The sequence below is a fragment of the Phycodurus eques genome, chromosome 7, assembly GCF_024500275.1.
Source record: "Phycodurus eques isolate BA_2022a chromosome 7, UOR_Pequ_1.1, whole genome shotgun sequence".
Lineage (NCBI taxonomy): Eukaryota > Metazoa > Chordata > Actinopteri > Syngnathiformes > Syngnathidae > Phycodurus > Phycodurus eques.
Genome location: NC_084531.1, coordinates 3,597,802 through 3,617,824, shown reverse-complemented (window position 1 = coordinate 3,617,824; position 20,023 = coordinate 3,597,802). Strand labels below are relative to the sequence as shown.

General features: G+C 41.3%; 1 protein-coding gene across 1 annotated transcript; it reads right to left on the bottom strand.

Moving 5' to 3' along the window:
- Nucleotides 1-3,312: 3,312 nt before the first annotated feature.
- Nucleotides 3,313-13,615, bottom strand: LOC133404780 (pleckstrin homology-like domain family B member 1). The gene is made up of 4 exons (XM_061681071.1): nucleotides 13,582-13,615; nucleotides 12,673-12,891; nucleotides 9,682-9,786; nucleotides 3,313-3,453 (listed from the first exon to the last, which is right to left on the bottom strand). Exons 1-4 carry the CDS (start codon nucleotides 13,603-13,605, stop codon nucleotides 3,313-3,315), a joined length of 489 nt encoding a protein of 162 aa, XP_061537055.1. The 5' UTR covers nucleotides 13,606-13,615.
- Between the last annotated feature and the right edge of the window lie 6,408 nt (nucleotides 13,616-20,023).

The window sequence follows — 20,023 nt, the reverse complement described above, 5'->3', positions numbered from 1 at the left end:
ATCATATATCAACAGACAGGATTTAACAGCCTTGCCATTGTCAAATTTGGTTTCCACACAGGAAGAGTAAAGGCAAAGAAGAGGTTTGTAGACAATTTATAAGAGGTAAACTTCACTGATGAACAACAACCTTCAATTATCATGACCACCCTACTCAGCTAGAAGCAGTTCCGTGTCGTCCTCTGCTTGCTACAAACTGGCACATTTATGCCAGATCTGTCGACTGACAAATTCATGGTCAACACAGACACCGACATCAAGCAACTCTTGTGTAGTATGCTCACGATCACTGGGAATTTACAGAAGCAGTAATGTTACAATGAATCATGCTGCTGCGTGGGAGATGACTGATATTTGCAATTATGACTCAAGACAAGACTCATTTGTTTTGGTTGTTTGATAAAATCACACTCCTGAATTGTATCTCAGTATTGTCTTAAGGTGTTATTTTGGGATGGGCGGGTCAATACCTTCATAATGCCAGGATCCAGACATTACACTGCAAAATCTCTCTTACCAAGAATATTTGTCCTATATATGGTCAAAACTAATTAAAATAAGACTCATCACATAAAAAGTAACCTGGTTTTAGACAATTTTTACTTGAAAGTACAAAAAAAATTGCCAGTGGAGTAAGTTAAAAAAAATAAAAAAAATAAAATAATAAAAAAAAAAACTGGCAATCTTTTTTCAATGAAGTTGGGACGTTGGGTTAAACAAAAACAGAATACAATGATTTGCAAATCATGTTCAACCTATATTTAATTGAATACACTACAAAGACAAGATATTTCATCTTCAAACTAAACTGTTTTTAGCAAATAATCATTAACTTAGAATTTTATGGCTGCAAAAAAGCTGGGACAGGGTCATATTTACCACTGTTCTACATCACCTTTTGTTTTAACATTCAATAAACGTTTGGGAACTGAGAACACTAATTGTTGAAGCTTTATAGGTGGAATTCTTTCCCATTCTTGCTTGATGTACAGCTTCAGCTGTTCAACTGTCCGGGGTCTCCGTTGTATTTTACGCTTCATAATGTGCCACACATTTGCAATGGGAGACAGGTCTGGACTGCAGGCAGGCAGGCCAGTCTAGTACCCGCACTCTTTTACTACAAAGCCACGCTGTTGTAACACGTGCAGAATGTGGTTTGGTATTGTCTTGCTGAAATAAGCAGGGGCGTCCATGAAAAACACGTTGCTTGGATGGCAGCATGTTTTTCCAAAACTGGAATGTACCTTTCAGCATTAGTGGTGCCTTCACAGATGTAAGTTAACCATGCCATTGGCACTAACACAGCCCTATATCATCACAGATGCTGGCTTTCGAATTTTGCGTCCATAAAAGTCCGGATGGTTCTTTCCCCCTTTGGCCCGAAGGACACGACATCCACAATTTCCAAAAACAATTACAAATGTGGACTCTTCGGACCACAGAACACTTTTCCACTTTGCATCAGTCCATCTTGGAGTCCATCAGAGAAGCCAACGGCGTTGATAAATGGCTTTTGCTTTGCATAGTAGAGTTTCAAGTTGCACTTACGGATGTAGCGCCAAACTGTATTTACTGACATTGGTTTTCTGAAGTGTTCCTGAGCCCATGTGGTGATATCCTTTACACATTTATGTCGGTTTTTGATGCAGTGCCACCTGAGGGAATCGAAGGTCACGGGCATTCAATGTTGGTTTTCGGCTTTGCCGCTGACATTCAGTGATTTCTCCAGATTCTCTGAACCTTTTGACGATGATATGGACCGTAGATGAGGATTGTACATTGCAATTGTACATTGAGGAACATTGTCCTTAAACTGTTCCACTGTTTTCTCACGCACTTGTTCACAAAGAGGTGAACCTCGCCCCATCTTTGCTTGTGAATGACTGAGCAATTCAGGGAAGCTCCTTTTATACCCAATCGTGGCACCCACCTGTTCCCAATTAGCCTGTTCACCTGTGGGATGTTGCAAACAGGTGTTTGAGCATTCCTCAACTTTCTCAGTCTTTTTTGCCACCCGTCCCAGTTTTTTTGGAATGTGTTGCAACCATAAAATTCCAAGTTGATGATTACTTGCTAAAAACCATAGTTTATCAGTTTGAACATTAGATATCGTATCTTTGTAGTGTATTCAATTAAATATAGGTTGAACATGATTTGCAAATCATTGTATTCTGTTTTTATTTAACACAACTTCATTGGAATTGTGGTTGTACTTATTTCAAGTAAAACAAACAAACAAAAAAAAAAAGTGAAAATTATGCATCCATCCATTTTCCGTACCGCTTATCCTCACTAGGGTCGCGGGTGTGCTGGAGTCTATCCCAGCTATCTTTGGGCGAGAAGCGGGGTACACCTGGTTGCCAGCCAATCTCAGGGCACATATAAACAAACAACCATTCACACTCACATGCACACCAAGGAGCAGTTTAGAGTCTTCAATTAACCTACCATGCATGTTTTTGGGATGTGGGAGGAAACCGGAGTACCCGGAGAAAACCCACGCAGGCACGGGGAGAACATGCAAACTCCACTCAGGCGAGGCCGGATTTGAACCCCGGTCCTCAGAACTGTGAGGCAAACCAATCACCCACTGTTCCGCCTGAAAATTTTAGGTGATGAGTATTTTGTGCAATCAGATTAGATGTGAGACTTGACTAGAAACGAGACACATATTCCTGGTAAGAGTTTTTGCAGTGTACTCATTTGGTGTCTATGTAATATTTAGATAGACTGGAATTTATTTTGTCCTGTTTTTTTTTTTTTTTAAACAATTTCAGTAATTTATTCACAGTTTTGTCAATAAAAAAAAAAAAAAAAAATTGTTATGATTCGATTTGTTTGGTATTGCCCATCCGTAGCGTCTGTATGTGGATTGCTTTCGGTCAGGAGTGAGGCATCATGCCTTCCCAGCTGTGTAGTGTCGTTAGCTAAAAGCTTGCAAGGTTTAGAAAAAGATGGGGCTGTGTTTGAGGTCACAAGACGGCAACATGAAGACATTGCACAGCTGTTAAGCTAATGTAATGAGCTGTTAAGCTAATGTAATGAGCTTTGTCATGTTAAGCATTAAGATAGGAAGTAGGAAGAAGCCCCTAAAACACTAAATGTTGTCTTTGGGTTGAAGTTGATATGGAACTTGATAGCTAGTGATATTACTAATAGGTCCCTCCTTTTGCGTCAATAATGCTGAGCTAACAGCCTACCAGTGTTTAAAAAAAAAAAAAAAAGCAAAAAAAAAAAAAAAAACCTGTGGACTAGAAATAGGGAGTATGTTCAGAGTCTCTGCCGAAAACGAGCTCGTCCTCACTTGCGTTGTCAGTTCAGGAATTGAGTGTACCCCTCGGCTCCTGTAACTATTCCGTCCATCCAGATCCGCATGGCCTCTGCCGAGGGCGCCACCATGTAATAGAGGCGGTCGTAGGTCTTCACGCAAAACGTCAAGGCGGGATTTGGGCTCTGAAGGACACAGACAAATGAAAACAAACTGGACTGTACTTGAAATCCTCCACACTTTCTTACACTCCTTTGTGTTTAAATTAGCTGTTTTATATGATGATTTTGATCTTTTTAAAACTGCACTTCAGATATTGTGTGTGAATGCTTATTGCCAGTGTAAGGTTTATTCTTCTCACACTAAGACTTTATTCCTTTAAAATTATGCATCCATTCATTTTGCATAGCGCTTCTCCTCACACGGGTCGCGGGCGTGCTGGAGCCTATCCCAGCTGACTTCGGGCGAGAGGCGGGGTACCCTTTAAAATTATGAATGAATATAAATATAATTGAATTTACATTATCTTCAAAGGATGACGCAAGAAGAAAGTTGTAACATTTTGAAAGATTCTAATTCTTCCCCAAATATAAGTTCTTTATTCTGTGGCTCTAGTTAGTATTCCACAGCACATCAGAACAATCCACATTACCATGGCCCCAATCGACCCTGTGAACAGCTTTGGAGCAATATGATTGTCAACTTGGAAATATGCCAATACGGTCCAGTATTTTCGAACTTATAAGTACGCAGCCCAAATAAAATGCACATTTTGTTTTTAATTCACTGCCAGTGCTCCTATTTTTGTTGTTGTTTTTGTCAGTCAGTTTTTAACTTAAACTGTTAGTCGTTTGCTGAGATTTTGTTTTTCCTATGGTTTCACCTGCTACACATGATACAGTGAACACTAGCTCAGACAAATTCAATCACATACAGTATCATGCAAAAGTCTTGCACCATTCCTAGCTTTTGTGTTAACCTTTTCCCCAGCTGTAAACCGTAAACAGTAGGCCAGATACATTACATGAGCATTACACAAAATTATACAAAAGCAAAAATCTGCGGATCTCTTTGGAAGGGTGGCACGTGGGTCAAAGGACACCCCGTGGAATTTTGGTGGGAATTTCGAGAGAAGTCTTGACAAAGGATTTTATTTTCAACTTTTTTCAACAGGTATTCCGGACACACTCCCTGGCGCCTTAAGTATTAGAACAGAGATGAAAATTCCTTTATTTCTTTGCTGTAGACTAAAGATCATGGCCCTTTGTAAGAAGGGGGACCAGAGGGTGTGTTCAAACTACAGGTGGATCACCCTGGTAAGGTCTATTCAGGGATCCTGGAGAGGAGGGTCCGTCGGGAAGTCGAATCTCAGATTCAGGAGGAGCAGTGTGGTTTTCGTCCTGGCCGTGGAACAGTGGACCAGCTCTCCACCCTTGGTAGGGGTCCTCGAGGGTGCATGGGAGTTCGCCCAAGCAGTCTTCATGTGTTTTGTGGACTTGGAGAAGGCGTTCGACCATGTCCGTCGGGGGGTCCTGTGGGGGGTGCTTCAGGAGTATGGGGTACCGAACCCCCTAATATGGGCTGTTCGGTCCCTGCACGACTGGATTCAGAGTTTGGTCCGCATATCCGGCAGTAAGTCGGACTCGAGGGTTGGACACTTTTATGGACAGAATTTCTAGGCGCAGCCAAGGCGTAGAGGGGGTCCGGTTTTGCGGCCTCAGTATTGCATCTCTGCTTTTTGCTGATGATGTGGTTCTGTTGCCTTCATCAAGCCGTGAGCTCCAACTCTCACTGGAGCAGTTCGCAGCCGAGTGTGAAGCGGCTGGGATGAGATCAGCACCTCCAAATCTGAGACCATGGTCCTCAGTCGGAAAAGGGTGGCGTGCCCTCTCCAGGTCGGGGATGAGATCTTGCCCCAAGTCGAGGAGTTCAAGTATCTTTGGGTCTTGTGCACGAGTGAGGGAAGAATAGAACGGGAGATCGACAGGCAGATCGGTGCAGCGTCTGCAGTGATGCGGACTTTGTATCAGTCCGTTGTGGTAAAGAAGGAGCTAAGCCGAAAGGCGAAGCTCTCGATTTACCGGTCGATGTATGTTCCTACGCTCACCTATGGTTCCTCCGCAGGGTGTCTGGGCTCTGACACATTACTTTGACAAGATTTAGTATTATTTGTAACTAAACAGCACCTTTTTAGGTGAGCAAAAGTATTGGAACAGATAGACTTGTTGTTTCGGGGGTTACTCCTATTCCCATTCCTCTATAGTGGGTCTTGCATGACTTCAGATGTTTGTAAGTTGACACTAACATGATTAAAGTCAAGTAGACTAGTCGCTGATGAGGTCATAGATTTGTTTTTTCAGTACTACTCCCCACAGGTGTGTGTCACCTGTGGGGAGTAGCTGGACCCAAGAGCAGGCGGAGGCAGATGTAAAATGATCAACAGTTTATTGAGGAATAGTTATGGAGGTGGTCCTGGATGTGTTGGCAGGCAGAGACAGGCTTGAGCAACGATACGTGGAATGTGGGATGAATCTTTAGGGACTGTGGCAGTGTTAACTGGACGGAAGTGGGATTAATGATTTTGGTGATGGCAAAATGACGGGACTCTGTTTGAAGGGGAAGGTCGTGGGAAGAGAGGAAGACGGATTCACCCACCTTGTATTTGGGCGTCGGGGAGCGATGACGCTGCGCGAGCTTCACATTTTTCCGGTTTGACGTATAGATGGTTCTCGAGGAGGCGCTGGAGGACTTGGCGTACATTGATGTGGTGTTCTTCAGGGGAGCGTGAGAAAATGAGGATGTCATCGAGGTATACAAACACGAACCGGTTGAGCATGTCACGGAGGACATCAGTAATTAATGTTTGGAACACTGCAGGGGCGTTGGTTCTTTTGGGACTAAGAGATTGTAGAGTCGGCTGGTGGGAAGTGGCGCTCCCGGCAAGAGGTCTATGGCGCAATCATACGGGCGGTGGGGGGTAGAGAGATGGCTAAGTCCTTGCTGAATACTTGGGAGAGGTCCACTGGGGTGGCAAAGGGTGGTGGGTCTTCTGAGGGCAGAAAGCAGGCAGTGGGAATGGCAATGAGGACTCCATCCGGTGAAGGATAAACGAGTCCAGTCTATGGCGGGGTTGTGGAGTTGGACCCAGGGAATACCAAGAACTAAGGGGGTCTCAGGGGAAGGAATGACAAAAATGGAAATGTTTTCCCAGTGATTGCCTGAAATAAGGAGTGTGATGGGCACTGTTTGGTGGGTGACCAGGGAAATTACTCGGCCATCCAGGGCTATGACTTTTTTCGGGGACAGAAGTGGTTGGAGATATTTCTTCATGAATAAAATTATCATTGACAACGGAATCAATAAGGGCATTGATGGGGGTGTTATGAGCAGAAATGATAATGCAAGCGGGAACGGTCATGCGCAGGGGAGAGCTTGAGAGAACGTAGGTTTGGCTCACCGCGACGCTCTCGGGACAAGGTGAGCCTGGTCTTGTGACCGGATTGACCGCAGTAGATACACAGCCGCTGGACGACACGACGCTGACATAAGGTGGGCCGTGGTACCGCTAGGACAAGCTGCAATACTTGGGCGAGGATTTCCGGGAACAGGCAGGCTTATATACACCGGTGGTTATGAGGGTGATTGAAGACAGGTGTTGAGAACAGAGAGGGGAGGGGGGAGAGAGAGGACACAAAGTGCCCTCCCGGCTCCAATAATATAATGGAACTGCAGGGCATTATATGACAATGTTTCTATTTAAATGACCTATTCATTTACTGTATATACTTGTGTATTTAATTGCTCAAAAAATTATATTTACAATGAATAATGTATCTTTGTTCTTCTATTTATGTCAGTGAGGCATAGTGACAGACAGAACAAATGCATGGTCTTCTATTAGATGGCAGGAAGGACATACAGTAATTAATGTATCCACTTTTTGTGACATTTTTGTTTGTTGGTGTGCTGTGAGATTTTTAAATTGTAAAATATGTTCTGTGGCTCAATAGAGGTTGGAAATCACTGCTCTAGTCACATCGTGTATTCTAATCAGTGAGGTCAAACCAACATTCAAGATTCGGAATACAAGATTTTATTGCCGTAGTCTGACAGTGCAATCGTGAGAGCAACTTTGTCTTGTAATCTGACCCAGGCATTACGTGTTGTCTGTTCCACACCGCCGACATGTTTTTTTGTTTTTTTAAATAACTTTATTGGCCGTCAGATATTTACAGGATGACGCCAAAAGACACGCGACAAGGCTAAAAATAAACTAGCTTTTGGATTCAAATATACTGTGCACAATGGCAACGCGGAGTAAATGTCTTTTGCGGAGCCGATCAATGACGTTATTGAACGGATCGGCAAATTATGACAAAGCCAATCAGCATAAAATGCTAATTATCGGCCGATACCGTTAAGGCTGATAAAAATCGGTGTCAAGTCTACATTTTACATAACAAACACATTAGAAATAGGCATGGGCCAGTTAGCGGTTTCAAGGTATACTGTGGTTTTAAAAAGTAATTGTTTCAAAAGTCAGCGAGCCTGACAACTTTCCCTCCTGTCCAAAAAGTTGGTTCTTTTGGGAATTTTCACCCTGTGTCAAAATCAAGGTAACGTTAATATATTACTATAACGCTGCCTTAAAAAGAACGTTTGCAACCAGCTACAAGAACTAGCGTGCCTATATTGTGACACATTCCTGTAAATTCTAGTTATTTACCACATACCATACAGGAAAAATACTTTCAAGTGATTATACTGTACAGTAAACCGGATCATGGGATTTTGGTTGACGTCACAGAGAATTACTGTATTTTGCAGCAGTATTGTGTACTTACTTTCCAGTGTTTTAGTGCATGTTATGTGGTAAATAACTAGAATTTACAGCAATGTCTCAGTGTGCTGTAATATACTGTATGTTCCCAGCATGCATTGTAATATTCTTGGCTCCAAAGTGTTGAAGCATTTCGGTGTAATTAACAAGATGTGTATACACTAAGAGACACATCCAAGAAAATACGATAATACAAGAAAGAGAATGATCATAATCTATTTTGTAGAAATACTGAACACTAACAATGTGGCACCGTTGCAGAAAAAGTTATTTAATATGCTTCTATTATATACATGTGGGTTTGGTAGTAGCAGTACGTTTCTATTGGAGAAAGGTCATTGTAGAGGTCAAGAGACTGAGGCCAATTGCTACTTTCACAGAATGTCACCTGATTTAGGTAAGCTAAACAACTATCCCTCCATTTTCTACCGCTTATCTGAGGTCGGGTCGCGGGGGCAGTAGCTTTAGCAGGGACCGGCTCTTCCGGGGGGAACCCGAGGCGTTCTCATTCCAGCCAGAAGACGTAGTCTCTCTTGTGTGTCCTGGGTCGTCCCCGGGGTCTAATAAACTAGTTTTGCGCAAACAATGATTCACAGCCGGTGTATGAGTATGATGTATTGAGTGGTGCATGACTCCAGAATCCAATTCAGACTACTCACCTGCCACTTTTTTATTTTTTTTATTTTTTTTATTTCTTAAAGTAACTTCCTGGCAATGCAAATCTTACCTTGTGAACTTATTTTAGGTCTTGTGAAAACATCTTACTTTACTTATTCAGCAAGATAAAAGGGCTACTTTTAAGATGCATCTTATTTCAAAAATCTTTTCAGGTCAATTCATTGTTTTCACTTAAAATGACATTTGTCCCAAAAATTAAATGAAATGAAAAATGACTCAACAAAAAAAGATGTAATCTTTTATCAAATACACATGTAATTACCTGAAAATCCTGGCTCATATTCAGCTTATGTCAAACACTAACATTTTCAAACTGCTACAGAAAAAAATTAAACAAATTGGCTTTACTACTTTTGGAAGGGTGTGTATATAGTAATTATAAAGAATAGAATAGCTAAAACAACAAATATAATGGTGGCTTAGACTTTTTCACAGTAGAGTATTTCTTTAGAAATAAAAATAAAACCAAAAATAATTTATTATAAATGTAGGGATATATCTTATGGTTCATATAAATAAGTAAGCTCTAGAATTCCACACGTATAACATTCAACTGGAGTCCGGAGAAAATGGGAAGGGCCGAGGGAACAAGCAGGATTAGCAGATCACACAAAACACAATGACGTGTAAATCTAGGTCTAAGTCATTCTCATTCACTGGCAGGTTGCTAACCACGGGGATACAATTGGACAGGTGCACGGGCAGTATGGCGGATACATACACTAGTCAGATTCAAGTTAAACAAAGCCCCTCTGGAGGTGAGAGCAGCCGGCAAAAGCAAAATAGGCAGAAAGAAAGCAAATGATGATATGTGCAAGAACAGGTTGAATTGAAAAAAAAAAATGACAAAAAAGATAATTGAGGGAATCAAGTTAGAATTCTGAGAGCAGCATACCTTTGTGGCGCTGCGGAGGTGATCATAATAAACCTCTTCGATAGCCTGGAAGTATATCAGACCCTTCAGCTTGGTCTCATGTTTGTCTAAAGGGGGAAAAGGCATCTTGCTTTGATCAAAAGCTGGGGGGGGGAAAAAAAAAAAAAACTTTTCAGTGAGAATCAGTTGCACCTTATCTTATACAATGACTCGGTTCACATCTTTAAAACAACAGGTCCAACTCTGATGATGAGCTTGTTTGTGGTGATGGATAAAAAATGTCAAGCACAGCACTTTTCGCCCTCTCTTTTCCAAGCAAAGCTGCTCTTATTGTATGTTCACATTTGCCTGCCTTCTTACGCTACTCTGGTACATCATTGCACTTTGTTTCATCAGCCACTGCAGAACTGCAGTAAGGAACCGGTGGGGAAGTCAACACCCCATTTCTACCTACGGGCACAAACACTCCACAAGCCAACTTAAAGGGTGTAGTAGGTAGAGATGCAGCACTTCATTTCGAGGAATAGTTTAATACAGCGCTATTATCTGCTAATGACCTGTTTAGCATTCAAATAGCCTTGCGTTTGCATCTCATTTGATTGAGAACAAAATCGTACGTTGGGGATGATTAGCAGGAATTCACAGCACTCACGATTTGGGTGTGTCACTTGTCGTTGCTTATTGTTCAAGGTCAAGAGATGAGGGCAAGTGATGCATCTCAATCAGCCTCCTCGGAGAGCACCGCCGCCACGCGCATTTTAACGACGGCACAAGTCTGAGCCTCCTCACTTGAAACAAGGTGCGCTTTAAGCGGAACCTTCGGAGGACTTCAAAGCCCTGAAAGTGAACAAGTGTCCCGTAGCGCACGCCGACACATCAATGACACCGCCGTGCACGCACTGCTGCTCAATACATGTCCAGACATCATTCTGGGGAAAATAGTCTGCCATGTTACAGGTTTGACTAAAATATTCAAGCTTATTGTGCATATCTGAAGGCCTTTTGTGCCCTGTCCTTGCCGAATGATCTGACACAAAAAAACAAGTCTTCAATTGGAACGCTATATACTGTACAATGTGGCTTGTTTCTTTGTTGCACTTACTGTCTGACTTAGTGTATCCAGTACGGCTTATTATATACTATTTATTAATTTAATCTGATCGTTATCTCTTCAGTTCTAGGGGACCATAATCATAAAGAGTTTATTATAATTTCACGTTTGTTTTGGGAAAACATTGGAACATTGGAAATTCCATATACCTACACCGACTGCATGTTCTCCCCGTGCCTGCGTGGGTTTTATCCAGGCACTCCGGTTTCCTCCCACATCCCAAAAACATGCATGGTACAACTCTAAATTGCCTGTAGGTGTGAATGCGAATGGTTGTTTGTTTCTATGTGCCCTGCGATTGGCTGGCAACCGGTTCAGGGTGTACCCCGACTCCTGCCCAATGATAGCTGGGATAGGCTCCATTCCGCCCCGCGACACTAGTGAGGAGAAGCGGCTCAGAAAATGGAAGGATCGAAGGAAGGACCAGGCGAAAGACATTTAATTGTATTTTAATGAGATTCAAATTAAACTATCAAGCATTTCAGAAAAGCATTATCATTAAACAAAACATAACCATAAAGAAATGAATGATGGTTGTTGTTCAGTCATCAGTCGTATTTAAAAAAACAAAAACAAAAAAAACAAAAAAGAAAACAATATTTCACAAATTCTGCCTGGGTATGTAAACGTATGAGCACAATTGTACAGATATGCAGTCATATGTACCCCTGTCACATTGGAATGAAAGTGTAGTCTCTAATTTTTTCATAACCTCTAGGTGGCATCCTAGAATGAAAGTGTACAACTTTTTCATAACCTCTAGGGGGCGGTGGCATAGTGGAATGAAAGTGTACAGCTTTTTCATAACCTTTAGATGGCGGCATACATTTATAAAATGTGAGTCTTTTTCATTTTCTTCTATACCTATGAATAATGTGCACTATTGACTTTTGACCATTTTCGGGTGTAAAAAATGTGCATTATACACGAGAAATTACGGTAATATACTGAAAATATATACAGTTATATATATATATATATATATATATATATATATATATATATATATAATTAATCAAATAACTTATTTTGGGTCCCTTAATGCTAACAGTAGTAAAGATATGAATTACAGGCAGAACAGTTGACTGTTGTTCAATACTGCTTCCTTTAGTATTTGTTTAGTTTTACAACTGAGATTTCAAGTACAAACACAGGTACATGCTTAAGATTCAGGCCATAAATGTATGCAGTATATTAAAGTAACAAAGAGTCACGTTACTGGCAAAACATTATTCATGCTTGATAGCCTTTAACAATAAATTGCATTTCTTCTAATCTTTTCTTTGCCATCAAGTGATGACTTCAAAATAGAAACCAGAGCCGCCTTTGTCAGATGTCAAAACATCATCTTTGACAGTTGCATTTCAAATATGATGTACAGAGAAAGAGTTAAACTGAAACAGGAGACAATCTTTGTCTTATTCTTTTTTTTAAAAGCTTCCTGAAAACAAAGTTTCCATCAAGGAAAGTGTGTCCACAGTCAAGCAAGAGCTGAAATTTACTGAAAACTTGGTATTGTTGTTTGGTTGAATGTCTTTGTCTTGGTGTAATGTATAAAATAATAATAATAATAAATACATCCAATTTTGTTTTATGTTTGCTTGAACGTCATTATCTTTGTCTTATGTTGTAATATGTTAATGTTTAAGAAAATAAATAAATAAAGGGCCCAAAATCAGCACACACAAAAAAAGCCAATTTTTGCCGATTTGAAAAGGGCTAATAAATTTGATTAATCTCTATGAATGGTTATTTTAGCAAATCTGGTAAAGAAAGACAAAAAAATAGGACAGCGTGAATGGGATTAAGAAGCCATTTTTGGTGGAGTATTAATGTCCAGCTCTCAGCCTATCATAGATTAGCCTCAATTTAAAAACATTTCCGCATGATGGATTTTACACCGTGTTTGTAATATATTTCCTTTTGAGGCGGTCAAAGACAAACCAGCGTTTCTTCCACGACTTGATCTTGCCTCCCATCTTGACCAGGTAGCCCTTGCACATCTTCTCAGTGAGGATGATGTGGTAGCAGGTGTCCACGCTGTGGCCTGACGTCTCAATGTGAGTGCGAAGGTCAAACTCCTCCTTCCTAATTGGCAGGTAGCGTGTCATAGGACGGGCCTGGACACATGGAGAACAGAAGGGTCAAAAGCGGGGGCGTGACGAGCATGCAGAATGTCACGATCACAGAGATATGAATACATGACAGTAGGTTATCATTTATTGGTCTGTCCCCCCCCCCCCCCCATAATTTATTTCATAACATTTTAATGTTTATTGTCATACAGCTGTCACATACCGCATGTTACATATCATAAACCCCACCCTAGAGATGGGGAAATGCAACATGTAGTATTTCTCCTACAGCTTGTTAACTTCCATGAAGATATCCATGAAATAAATATCACAGCTAAAAACTGTCAACTGCTAAGTGTGATGATGACAAATACTCATCGGTTGCTGAGGTCATTCAATACTAGCCTGATTTGATGGATCTAATGCAGGTTGAGGTAGTTTTTTAATAATTGCTCAATAGAACAGCAAGTTTGAAAGTGTGTTGATAAATTAGGAATACCTTGGTTTTGCATCAAAAATGGGTTTCAATAAAGGATTATCTTATTTTAAAAACATGGACTAATGTGGAAAACACCATATGTTATAATTTTTTTAAAAAACTGACACAAAACATCAAGCAGCAGAGACTTCAATCCAGAAACCTTCAGAAGGCCATGTCTGTAAAATTTGAAAAATAATTTGGAAGAGAGGCCAATTTCACACCACACATTTCTAATTACGTCTCCTTTCACTGACCTGTGAGAAGTTCTTGGCTCTCATCGTAACTTCCTTCTCCACCAGCTGCTGTCGGTGGAGGGTTTCATCCTGCGGTCTTTTCTCTGCTTCTTCTCTCCTTTTCTGCTCTTCCTCCAGCATCTGATGGTGAGCGAAGCTCTCCTGTTCCTGGAGGAGAGCTCTTCCGTTTCATATTTTTGACTAGTGTACACGTTAATAAATATTACTTGTTTTTACCCCGCTGGTCACTGTTATTGTTAAAACCCTATTACAGTATCTCCAGACAAGCTCTTCATTCAGACAGGAATTTTAGCACTGCATTAGAACCTTCAAGGCACAGAGTGATGAAATCAACTGATAAAAAGGCCAATAAAAATGAATGAAAGGACTTCATTATAGTATTGAATCGTTCTATATTCCTTTATTGATCGCATCACTGCAAAAAGTCATCCATCACCGAAATCTGATTCCAAACAATCTCATACTGGTGCGTCCACGATCGCATAACTCCACTGCCGGAATGACACTTACCCGAAACTCGATAAGTCTGGCTTTCTCCATCTGGGCCTCCTTCAGCATTTTCTCCATCTCTTCAAGCTTCAGTGAGTCTGCTCCTCCAACACCTATGGTGAAAACAAAAACAGAATCTGGATTCAAATTGATTCAGTGATATTTGTGTTTTTACGCAGTGATGAGCAACTCTTTTCAAGTGTCCTTGCCAGCGTGGAAATACGGTAAAAAACAAAACAAAAAAATCATGGTATTTAGTAAGGCGGCTATGCTTCATTGAAACATGTTCTTGTTTGTGCATGAGAAATTGTATCTTCACTAGGACAGGTTGCTTTTACAATGATGCAGCGTGAGGTTGGAAATATGTACATTTTAATATCAGCACATAGTGGAACATTTAACATAGCTAGACATTTTGAATGACTTGCAACGTGACGAACCGGAATTTAATGCATACTTTTGTTCATATACTGTGTGAGACCACGGTTGGATGTGTCAAAAACTGGATTAGAATAAGGGCTAATACTGACTGAGTGGAAACATGCAGGTTTCCTCTGTTTATCTTTCCCCTTGGTCTCCAATGTGCACTTTTAATTAGTGCATGAATGCCATTAAAATTATCCTAAATATTTTACCAATACAGTTTTGTCTCTTGTGAGCTACAACCGACCTGTGAACAATGGGTTCAACTGAGAGCATCCCCCAGTGAACACTTTTGTAACACAGCACCAACAGATGGTCCCCAAATTAAAACGTGCAAATAAAGTCTAACTGTTGGGGAGCAGTCTGGGAAATTGTGCCTGTGGGTGCTTTTGTCTGTGTGCCTGACTGAATTCTTCATAAAATGGCTAAATGGGATTTTTCAGAATCGTAGGCCCTACGCTCATTACAGTATTAATAAATCTGGTGATGTTGCACTGCCCACTAGGGAGGTGTATTTTGATGGCATTTAGTATAAATCCACATATTACATTCAGCCACCTATCCACGGTGTGCTACTGACGAATTCACCTATTTGCAGATTTGTTTTTAAACCCATGCTTTGTGACAGTATTTGCTGGGAAACTCGGCTATTCGCTGTTTTGTGCTCTTTCTGAATCCCCCTAAGATGCCACAAGATGGTGCCACCAAACACCTGTCTCATAGAAAAGTAATCCTACTTTTCAATTAAAATGGGCCTATGGCATATTGCTGCCAAAAAGCTGTGTTGAAGTGACAACACAACTGAGAGACTAGTTTTGATTTGTTTGGACCTGGAGGCAAAATAAATTACAAGAGTCATTCCCATGCGCTCGGGTGCATATTTTCAGACCAATTCACCTGTAAGCCATTTATTTTTAAAGGTAATTTTATATATATAATTTTATATATATAATTTTATATATATATATTATATATTCAAGAATAATTTCTTTTCTGGACTTGATAAATTATCATTGTTGTGGTAACACTTGGCACGGCGTTCACGAAAGTAGCAAGTCATTGGCGGAACGGCGTTGGCACCGTAGATGCAGTGGGATACTTTAGGGAAAGTCAACTATTTATTCATGGTTAAAGTACTCCGGGGTAGTGCCCGAAATCTGGCATATTTCTTTAGACAAGACTCGCCCTGTGTGTGTGATCGAGTCCACCTCCGCAATACGTAAAGTTTGTGAACTAGAAATACCCTATTTAAATATACCCTAGGCATGTTGTTGTTGCATTTATGGTGCTTTAATTTTTAGAAAGGCCTATAAAAACACCTAAAACAATATAACCACATTTTACTCCATAATATATTGAGAGAGAGCAAGTGCAATGGAAAACGCAAAAATATTGTACAAACAGTATAAAAGATAGAGTAACAACTGCAATAAAAATCTGAAATATTGCAGGACCGCGAAGCAAGAAACGTGATATGGTAGAGGATTACGGTTTCTGTATTCCGTGATGATGCACACCAATTTCTCAGGCTTCAACAACAAGTTCCCTTGGAGTCTTGATTGATGCATCAGTACTATCCATCCATTTTCTGTACCGCTTATCCTCACTAGTGTCGCAGGCGTGCTGGAGCCTATCCCAACTTTCTTCGGGCGAGAGGCGGGGTACACACTGAACTGATCGCGAGCCAATCGGAGGGCACATAGAAACAAACAACCATTCGCACTCACATTCTCACCTACGGGCAATATAGAGTCTTCAATTAACCTACCATGGATGTGGGGGGAAACCTGAGTCCCTGGAGAAAACCCACGCAGCCACTGGGAGGACATGCAAACTCCACACAAAGGAGGCCGGATTTGAACCCGGGTCCTCAGAACTGGATTTGTAATGTAAATATTTGTATCCCTCCCTGGCTTATTTGTTGATAATGATTCAACAAATCTAGTGAGGCCGGATTTGAACCCAGTTCCTCAGAACTGTGAAGCCGACAGGCTAACCAGTCACCCACCGTGCCGCTTTTGTGAAAATGTCTTTTCAATTGTAGTTTAAGTTAATTCATTCGTTTTCATTTTATATTATAACTTTATTCGGAAACTATCATTTGCAAGAAGGCGAAGCACTTACATGCCGACTTGTTGATAAGAGAAGAACCTGCAAATCATGAACTCAAGGTAAGGTGGAGTTCATTTGTTATTCTTCATAATTACACCACCTGCTTGTTAAAGTTAAGGTTTAAGTGATTTCCGACTGGCTGTGGACACACCAGAGGGACTCGCCACGTGACACTGGGTAGTGCAGGGCAGTTGCATTTGAATGAGGAGGACACATCCGCTTGTATTTGTTGTTGACTTGGTTAATCGAGATTTTTGATCGATCACACCTTGTCATGTCTTATATACAGTATTGTATAGCTTCTTATTGTGTTCAAAGTGTACAAACTGTTACTAAAATAGGGTCTCTTGCGGAGGATGTAACCAATTATTCAGGTTTACATTATTTCTTATGGGAAAATGATGTTCAATTTACAAACCCCGTTCAAGAACCAATTGAATTTGTAAATCGAGGCATCACTGTACCCGGATAAATGATCTCGTGAGCAGGCGGAGTTGTTCCCCGTGGACACACTGGTGTCCATACTGTCAGAGCTCTCCAGACTCAGCGTGTCGTAGGGCTGCTCTCTGGCTGATGCTGGATGACTTAGCTTGATGAGGAGACTGCCCTGGATCACTGTCAAGCTTGGAACGGAACACCTGAAGATGGAGCACAAAACTGGATAAGGGGTTGTAGTTCAGAAACCTGAATATACTGTAATGTATTAGGAATGCACTGTGATGGTCGATCCACCACGGATGAGATGTTTGCACCTGCAGGGAAATTGTTGTGAGATGTGGTTAAATAAGACAATGAATCCATATTATAGAATCCACATGTGCGTTTTACGATCAAAGAAGCCTGCTGACATGACTGTGTGGTTTAACAAATGGCACTTTGATGCTGCAATCACATACTGCTGAAGTGAGCTGCAGTAGCAAAAAAAGAGGACTGCCTTGATAGAACTTGACGTTTTACTGAACACTGGTGTAAGCAATGTGATATCAAAAGCTTTTTATCACGAGGGGCAGTTGTTGGCTTGCTGTACTTTCAAAATGCAGCATGCGTGGGTGGAATGCAACATGATTTAGCACATGACACGAAGGGCTTTATTTTCTTTGGCAGCGCATCTGCAGCGGGGCGCAAATGCCTACAGATCTTGATTTTTGTGCAAACGCAAGGCTGGCTGCGCGTTTGCCAATTTGGCAGACCATTCTGCGTCAAGCAGGGGGTCGTTCTGGTGCAGAATTGAGGCTGGCGGAGTCACAATTTGGTGGCAGAAAGACGATTTAAATTTACGCCTGCTCAGAGCATGTCTAAGTCCTGGTGCTAGGAAGAAAAATACTGCACAAAGAAAAGTCAGTTGAATTGACTTAATTTGGGAGCTCATGCAGAGATCGCAGCGATTATGCATCATTCTCTTCTGCAGAGATGTCAGAGTCAAGACTGTCATTGGCCCACATTAAAAGGGAATGACAGGAGTCGCTTGTATTGGCGGGGAATGAAGTTGGCTGGTGACAGTCACAGTGGTGCAGCCCACCCACCCTCAGATCCGCCAGGGGGCTCCAGTCTACGAAATGACCAACACCGAGCTAACCCACCCCTGGTACACAGTTGCACTGCTCGCCGAGCCGGTTTCACACCGGTCATGAAAATAGGGCCCTCAGTGTTTTACAAAGAGATTAATTGGCTTAAAACAGAAAGCTGCAAGAAAGGACAGGATGAATGGAAAAGAGATAGAAGACCCTCTACCTGCAGTGCTGGCCTGCGGCCTGACAGCGACTTGGCCGGCAGAGGGGGAGACCAGAACTGGCTGGAACCCGCCAACAGCTCCTGGTACCGTTGTTCTAAATCTAGTTTGGGCAATGGAGGCCTGCTGCCCTCAGACTTGTATTGCAGAGCCCACCGAGCAGCAGGAGCACAGAGAGGCAGGTGCAGCACGGAAAAGACAAGCAAATTGAAGAGGAAAACAATGCAGAGATTAGAAAGCATTTAAAAACAGGAAGGAGGAGAGTTGAAACATTTTTTTTTTTATATATACTTTGAAATGTGTTCTTAAATATCTCCAACACATTGTTACTATCAAGTGTGGTATTCTTAATACCCTCCAGCTGCTATATCCCTGTTTTACATATCTGTATATTAATTCTACGCGTCTTCTGCAATGGCCCAGTTTCTCACAGTAGCATTAACATGTTCATCCTGTTCTGTTTTACTTAATCTTTCCTTTAATGTATCTCCCCTGCAGTTTGAATTAAGAAGTGACGTCCCTCCTTGAGCAGAATTACAACTCACTGCAGACACACTCGTTCATTGTAATGAGGGGATTTTCTTACAATATTGAGCAGAATACAAAAAGATTCAAAAATCAAAATGGACTCCTCACGCATGTTAGTTCTCCCCACGAATCAGCAAATATAATGACAATAATAAAAGAAAACTATATTATTGTGATCTAACATTATTACAAATTATGTATTTTTTTGGGGGGAGGGAGGCTGAAAGTAAAATGAACTACAGTGTAACTCATCCCGAACATTCACCAGTAATCGCCACGTTCACATCAACGAAGCCAAACTGATCTATAACTGAATTCTAATACATCAGACTAATTCTAACATCATGACTGTGGCATGCATCATCAACTCATTTTGCCCAACGGCCTTTCTGTCATGAATGCCCCAGTATATAAATAAAAGCTCCTTCCCACCACTCTTTGAAAATAACAACAATACTTTGGTGCAACACATAGAAAGAGCTCTGCTAAACCACATTTCAAAATGTCTCAATGGGCCTTGGTAGACTGTAACAAGTCTGGGAATATTCCAAAACACTTACATTATAGACTAAAAGTGATCTTTAAGTAAGAGTTGCACTTTTAATATTTATCAAAATGAGAAAATGAGAAAGTGATGCAAAATAGGTTAAGAAAAATCACAGACTGACATCTAATGTGCCAGACACAGAGGGGGGAGAGGGAATTGGACATTTAGAGATTATGTGTCAGGAGTAAAAGGAGAAGGACAGCACACACCTCCACGGGGAAAAACAAGGAGGAGCTGGGAGGCGAGGGGGGGGGGCTGGAGAAGGCGGTTTCTATGGCTCCAGACTGCACGGGATGGCGAAGAGGAGAGGTGGGGGAGGATTCCACCTTTGGCATCCCATACATCTGACTCAACTGGCTCACTCTCACATACTCCTTCCCAAACACATGCACACGCACCAGGAGTAAGGCAGAGGAAGAGGAGAAACATCAGCAGACAAATGAGCAAAACGGGCCCCGCAGGGGTAAAATGCATCAACATACTTGTACATCGCAACAAATGCAGAAATACATAGTTTGTGTGAAAGAATCCTATTTATAGCAACATCAAAATAACAATAACAGCAAAGCTGCTTCAGGGTCTTTTGGTCTCCATTTAAATGTCTCGGAAATTTT

Excerpts from the sequence above, each read along its gene's own strand:
- LOC133404780 (XM_061681071.1), bottom strand. The coding sequence starts at position 13,605 with ATGAGAGCCAAGAACTTCTCACAG. Across the intron at positions 12,892-13,581 it reads GAGCCAAGAACTTCTCACAG|GCCCGTCCTATGACACGCTA; the intron begins GTCAGTGAAAGG and ends CCATGTGTCCAG. Across the intron at positions 3,454-9,681 it reads ACCTCCGCAGCGCCACAAAG|AGCCCAAATCCCGCCTTGAC; the intron begins GTATGCTGCTCT and ends TGTGTCCTTCAG.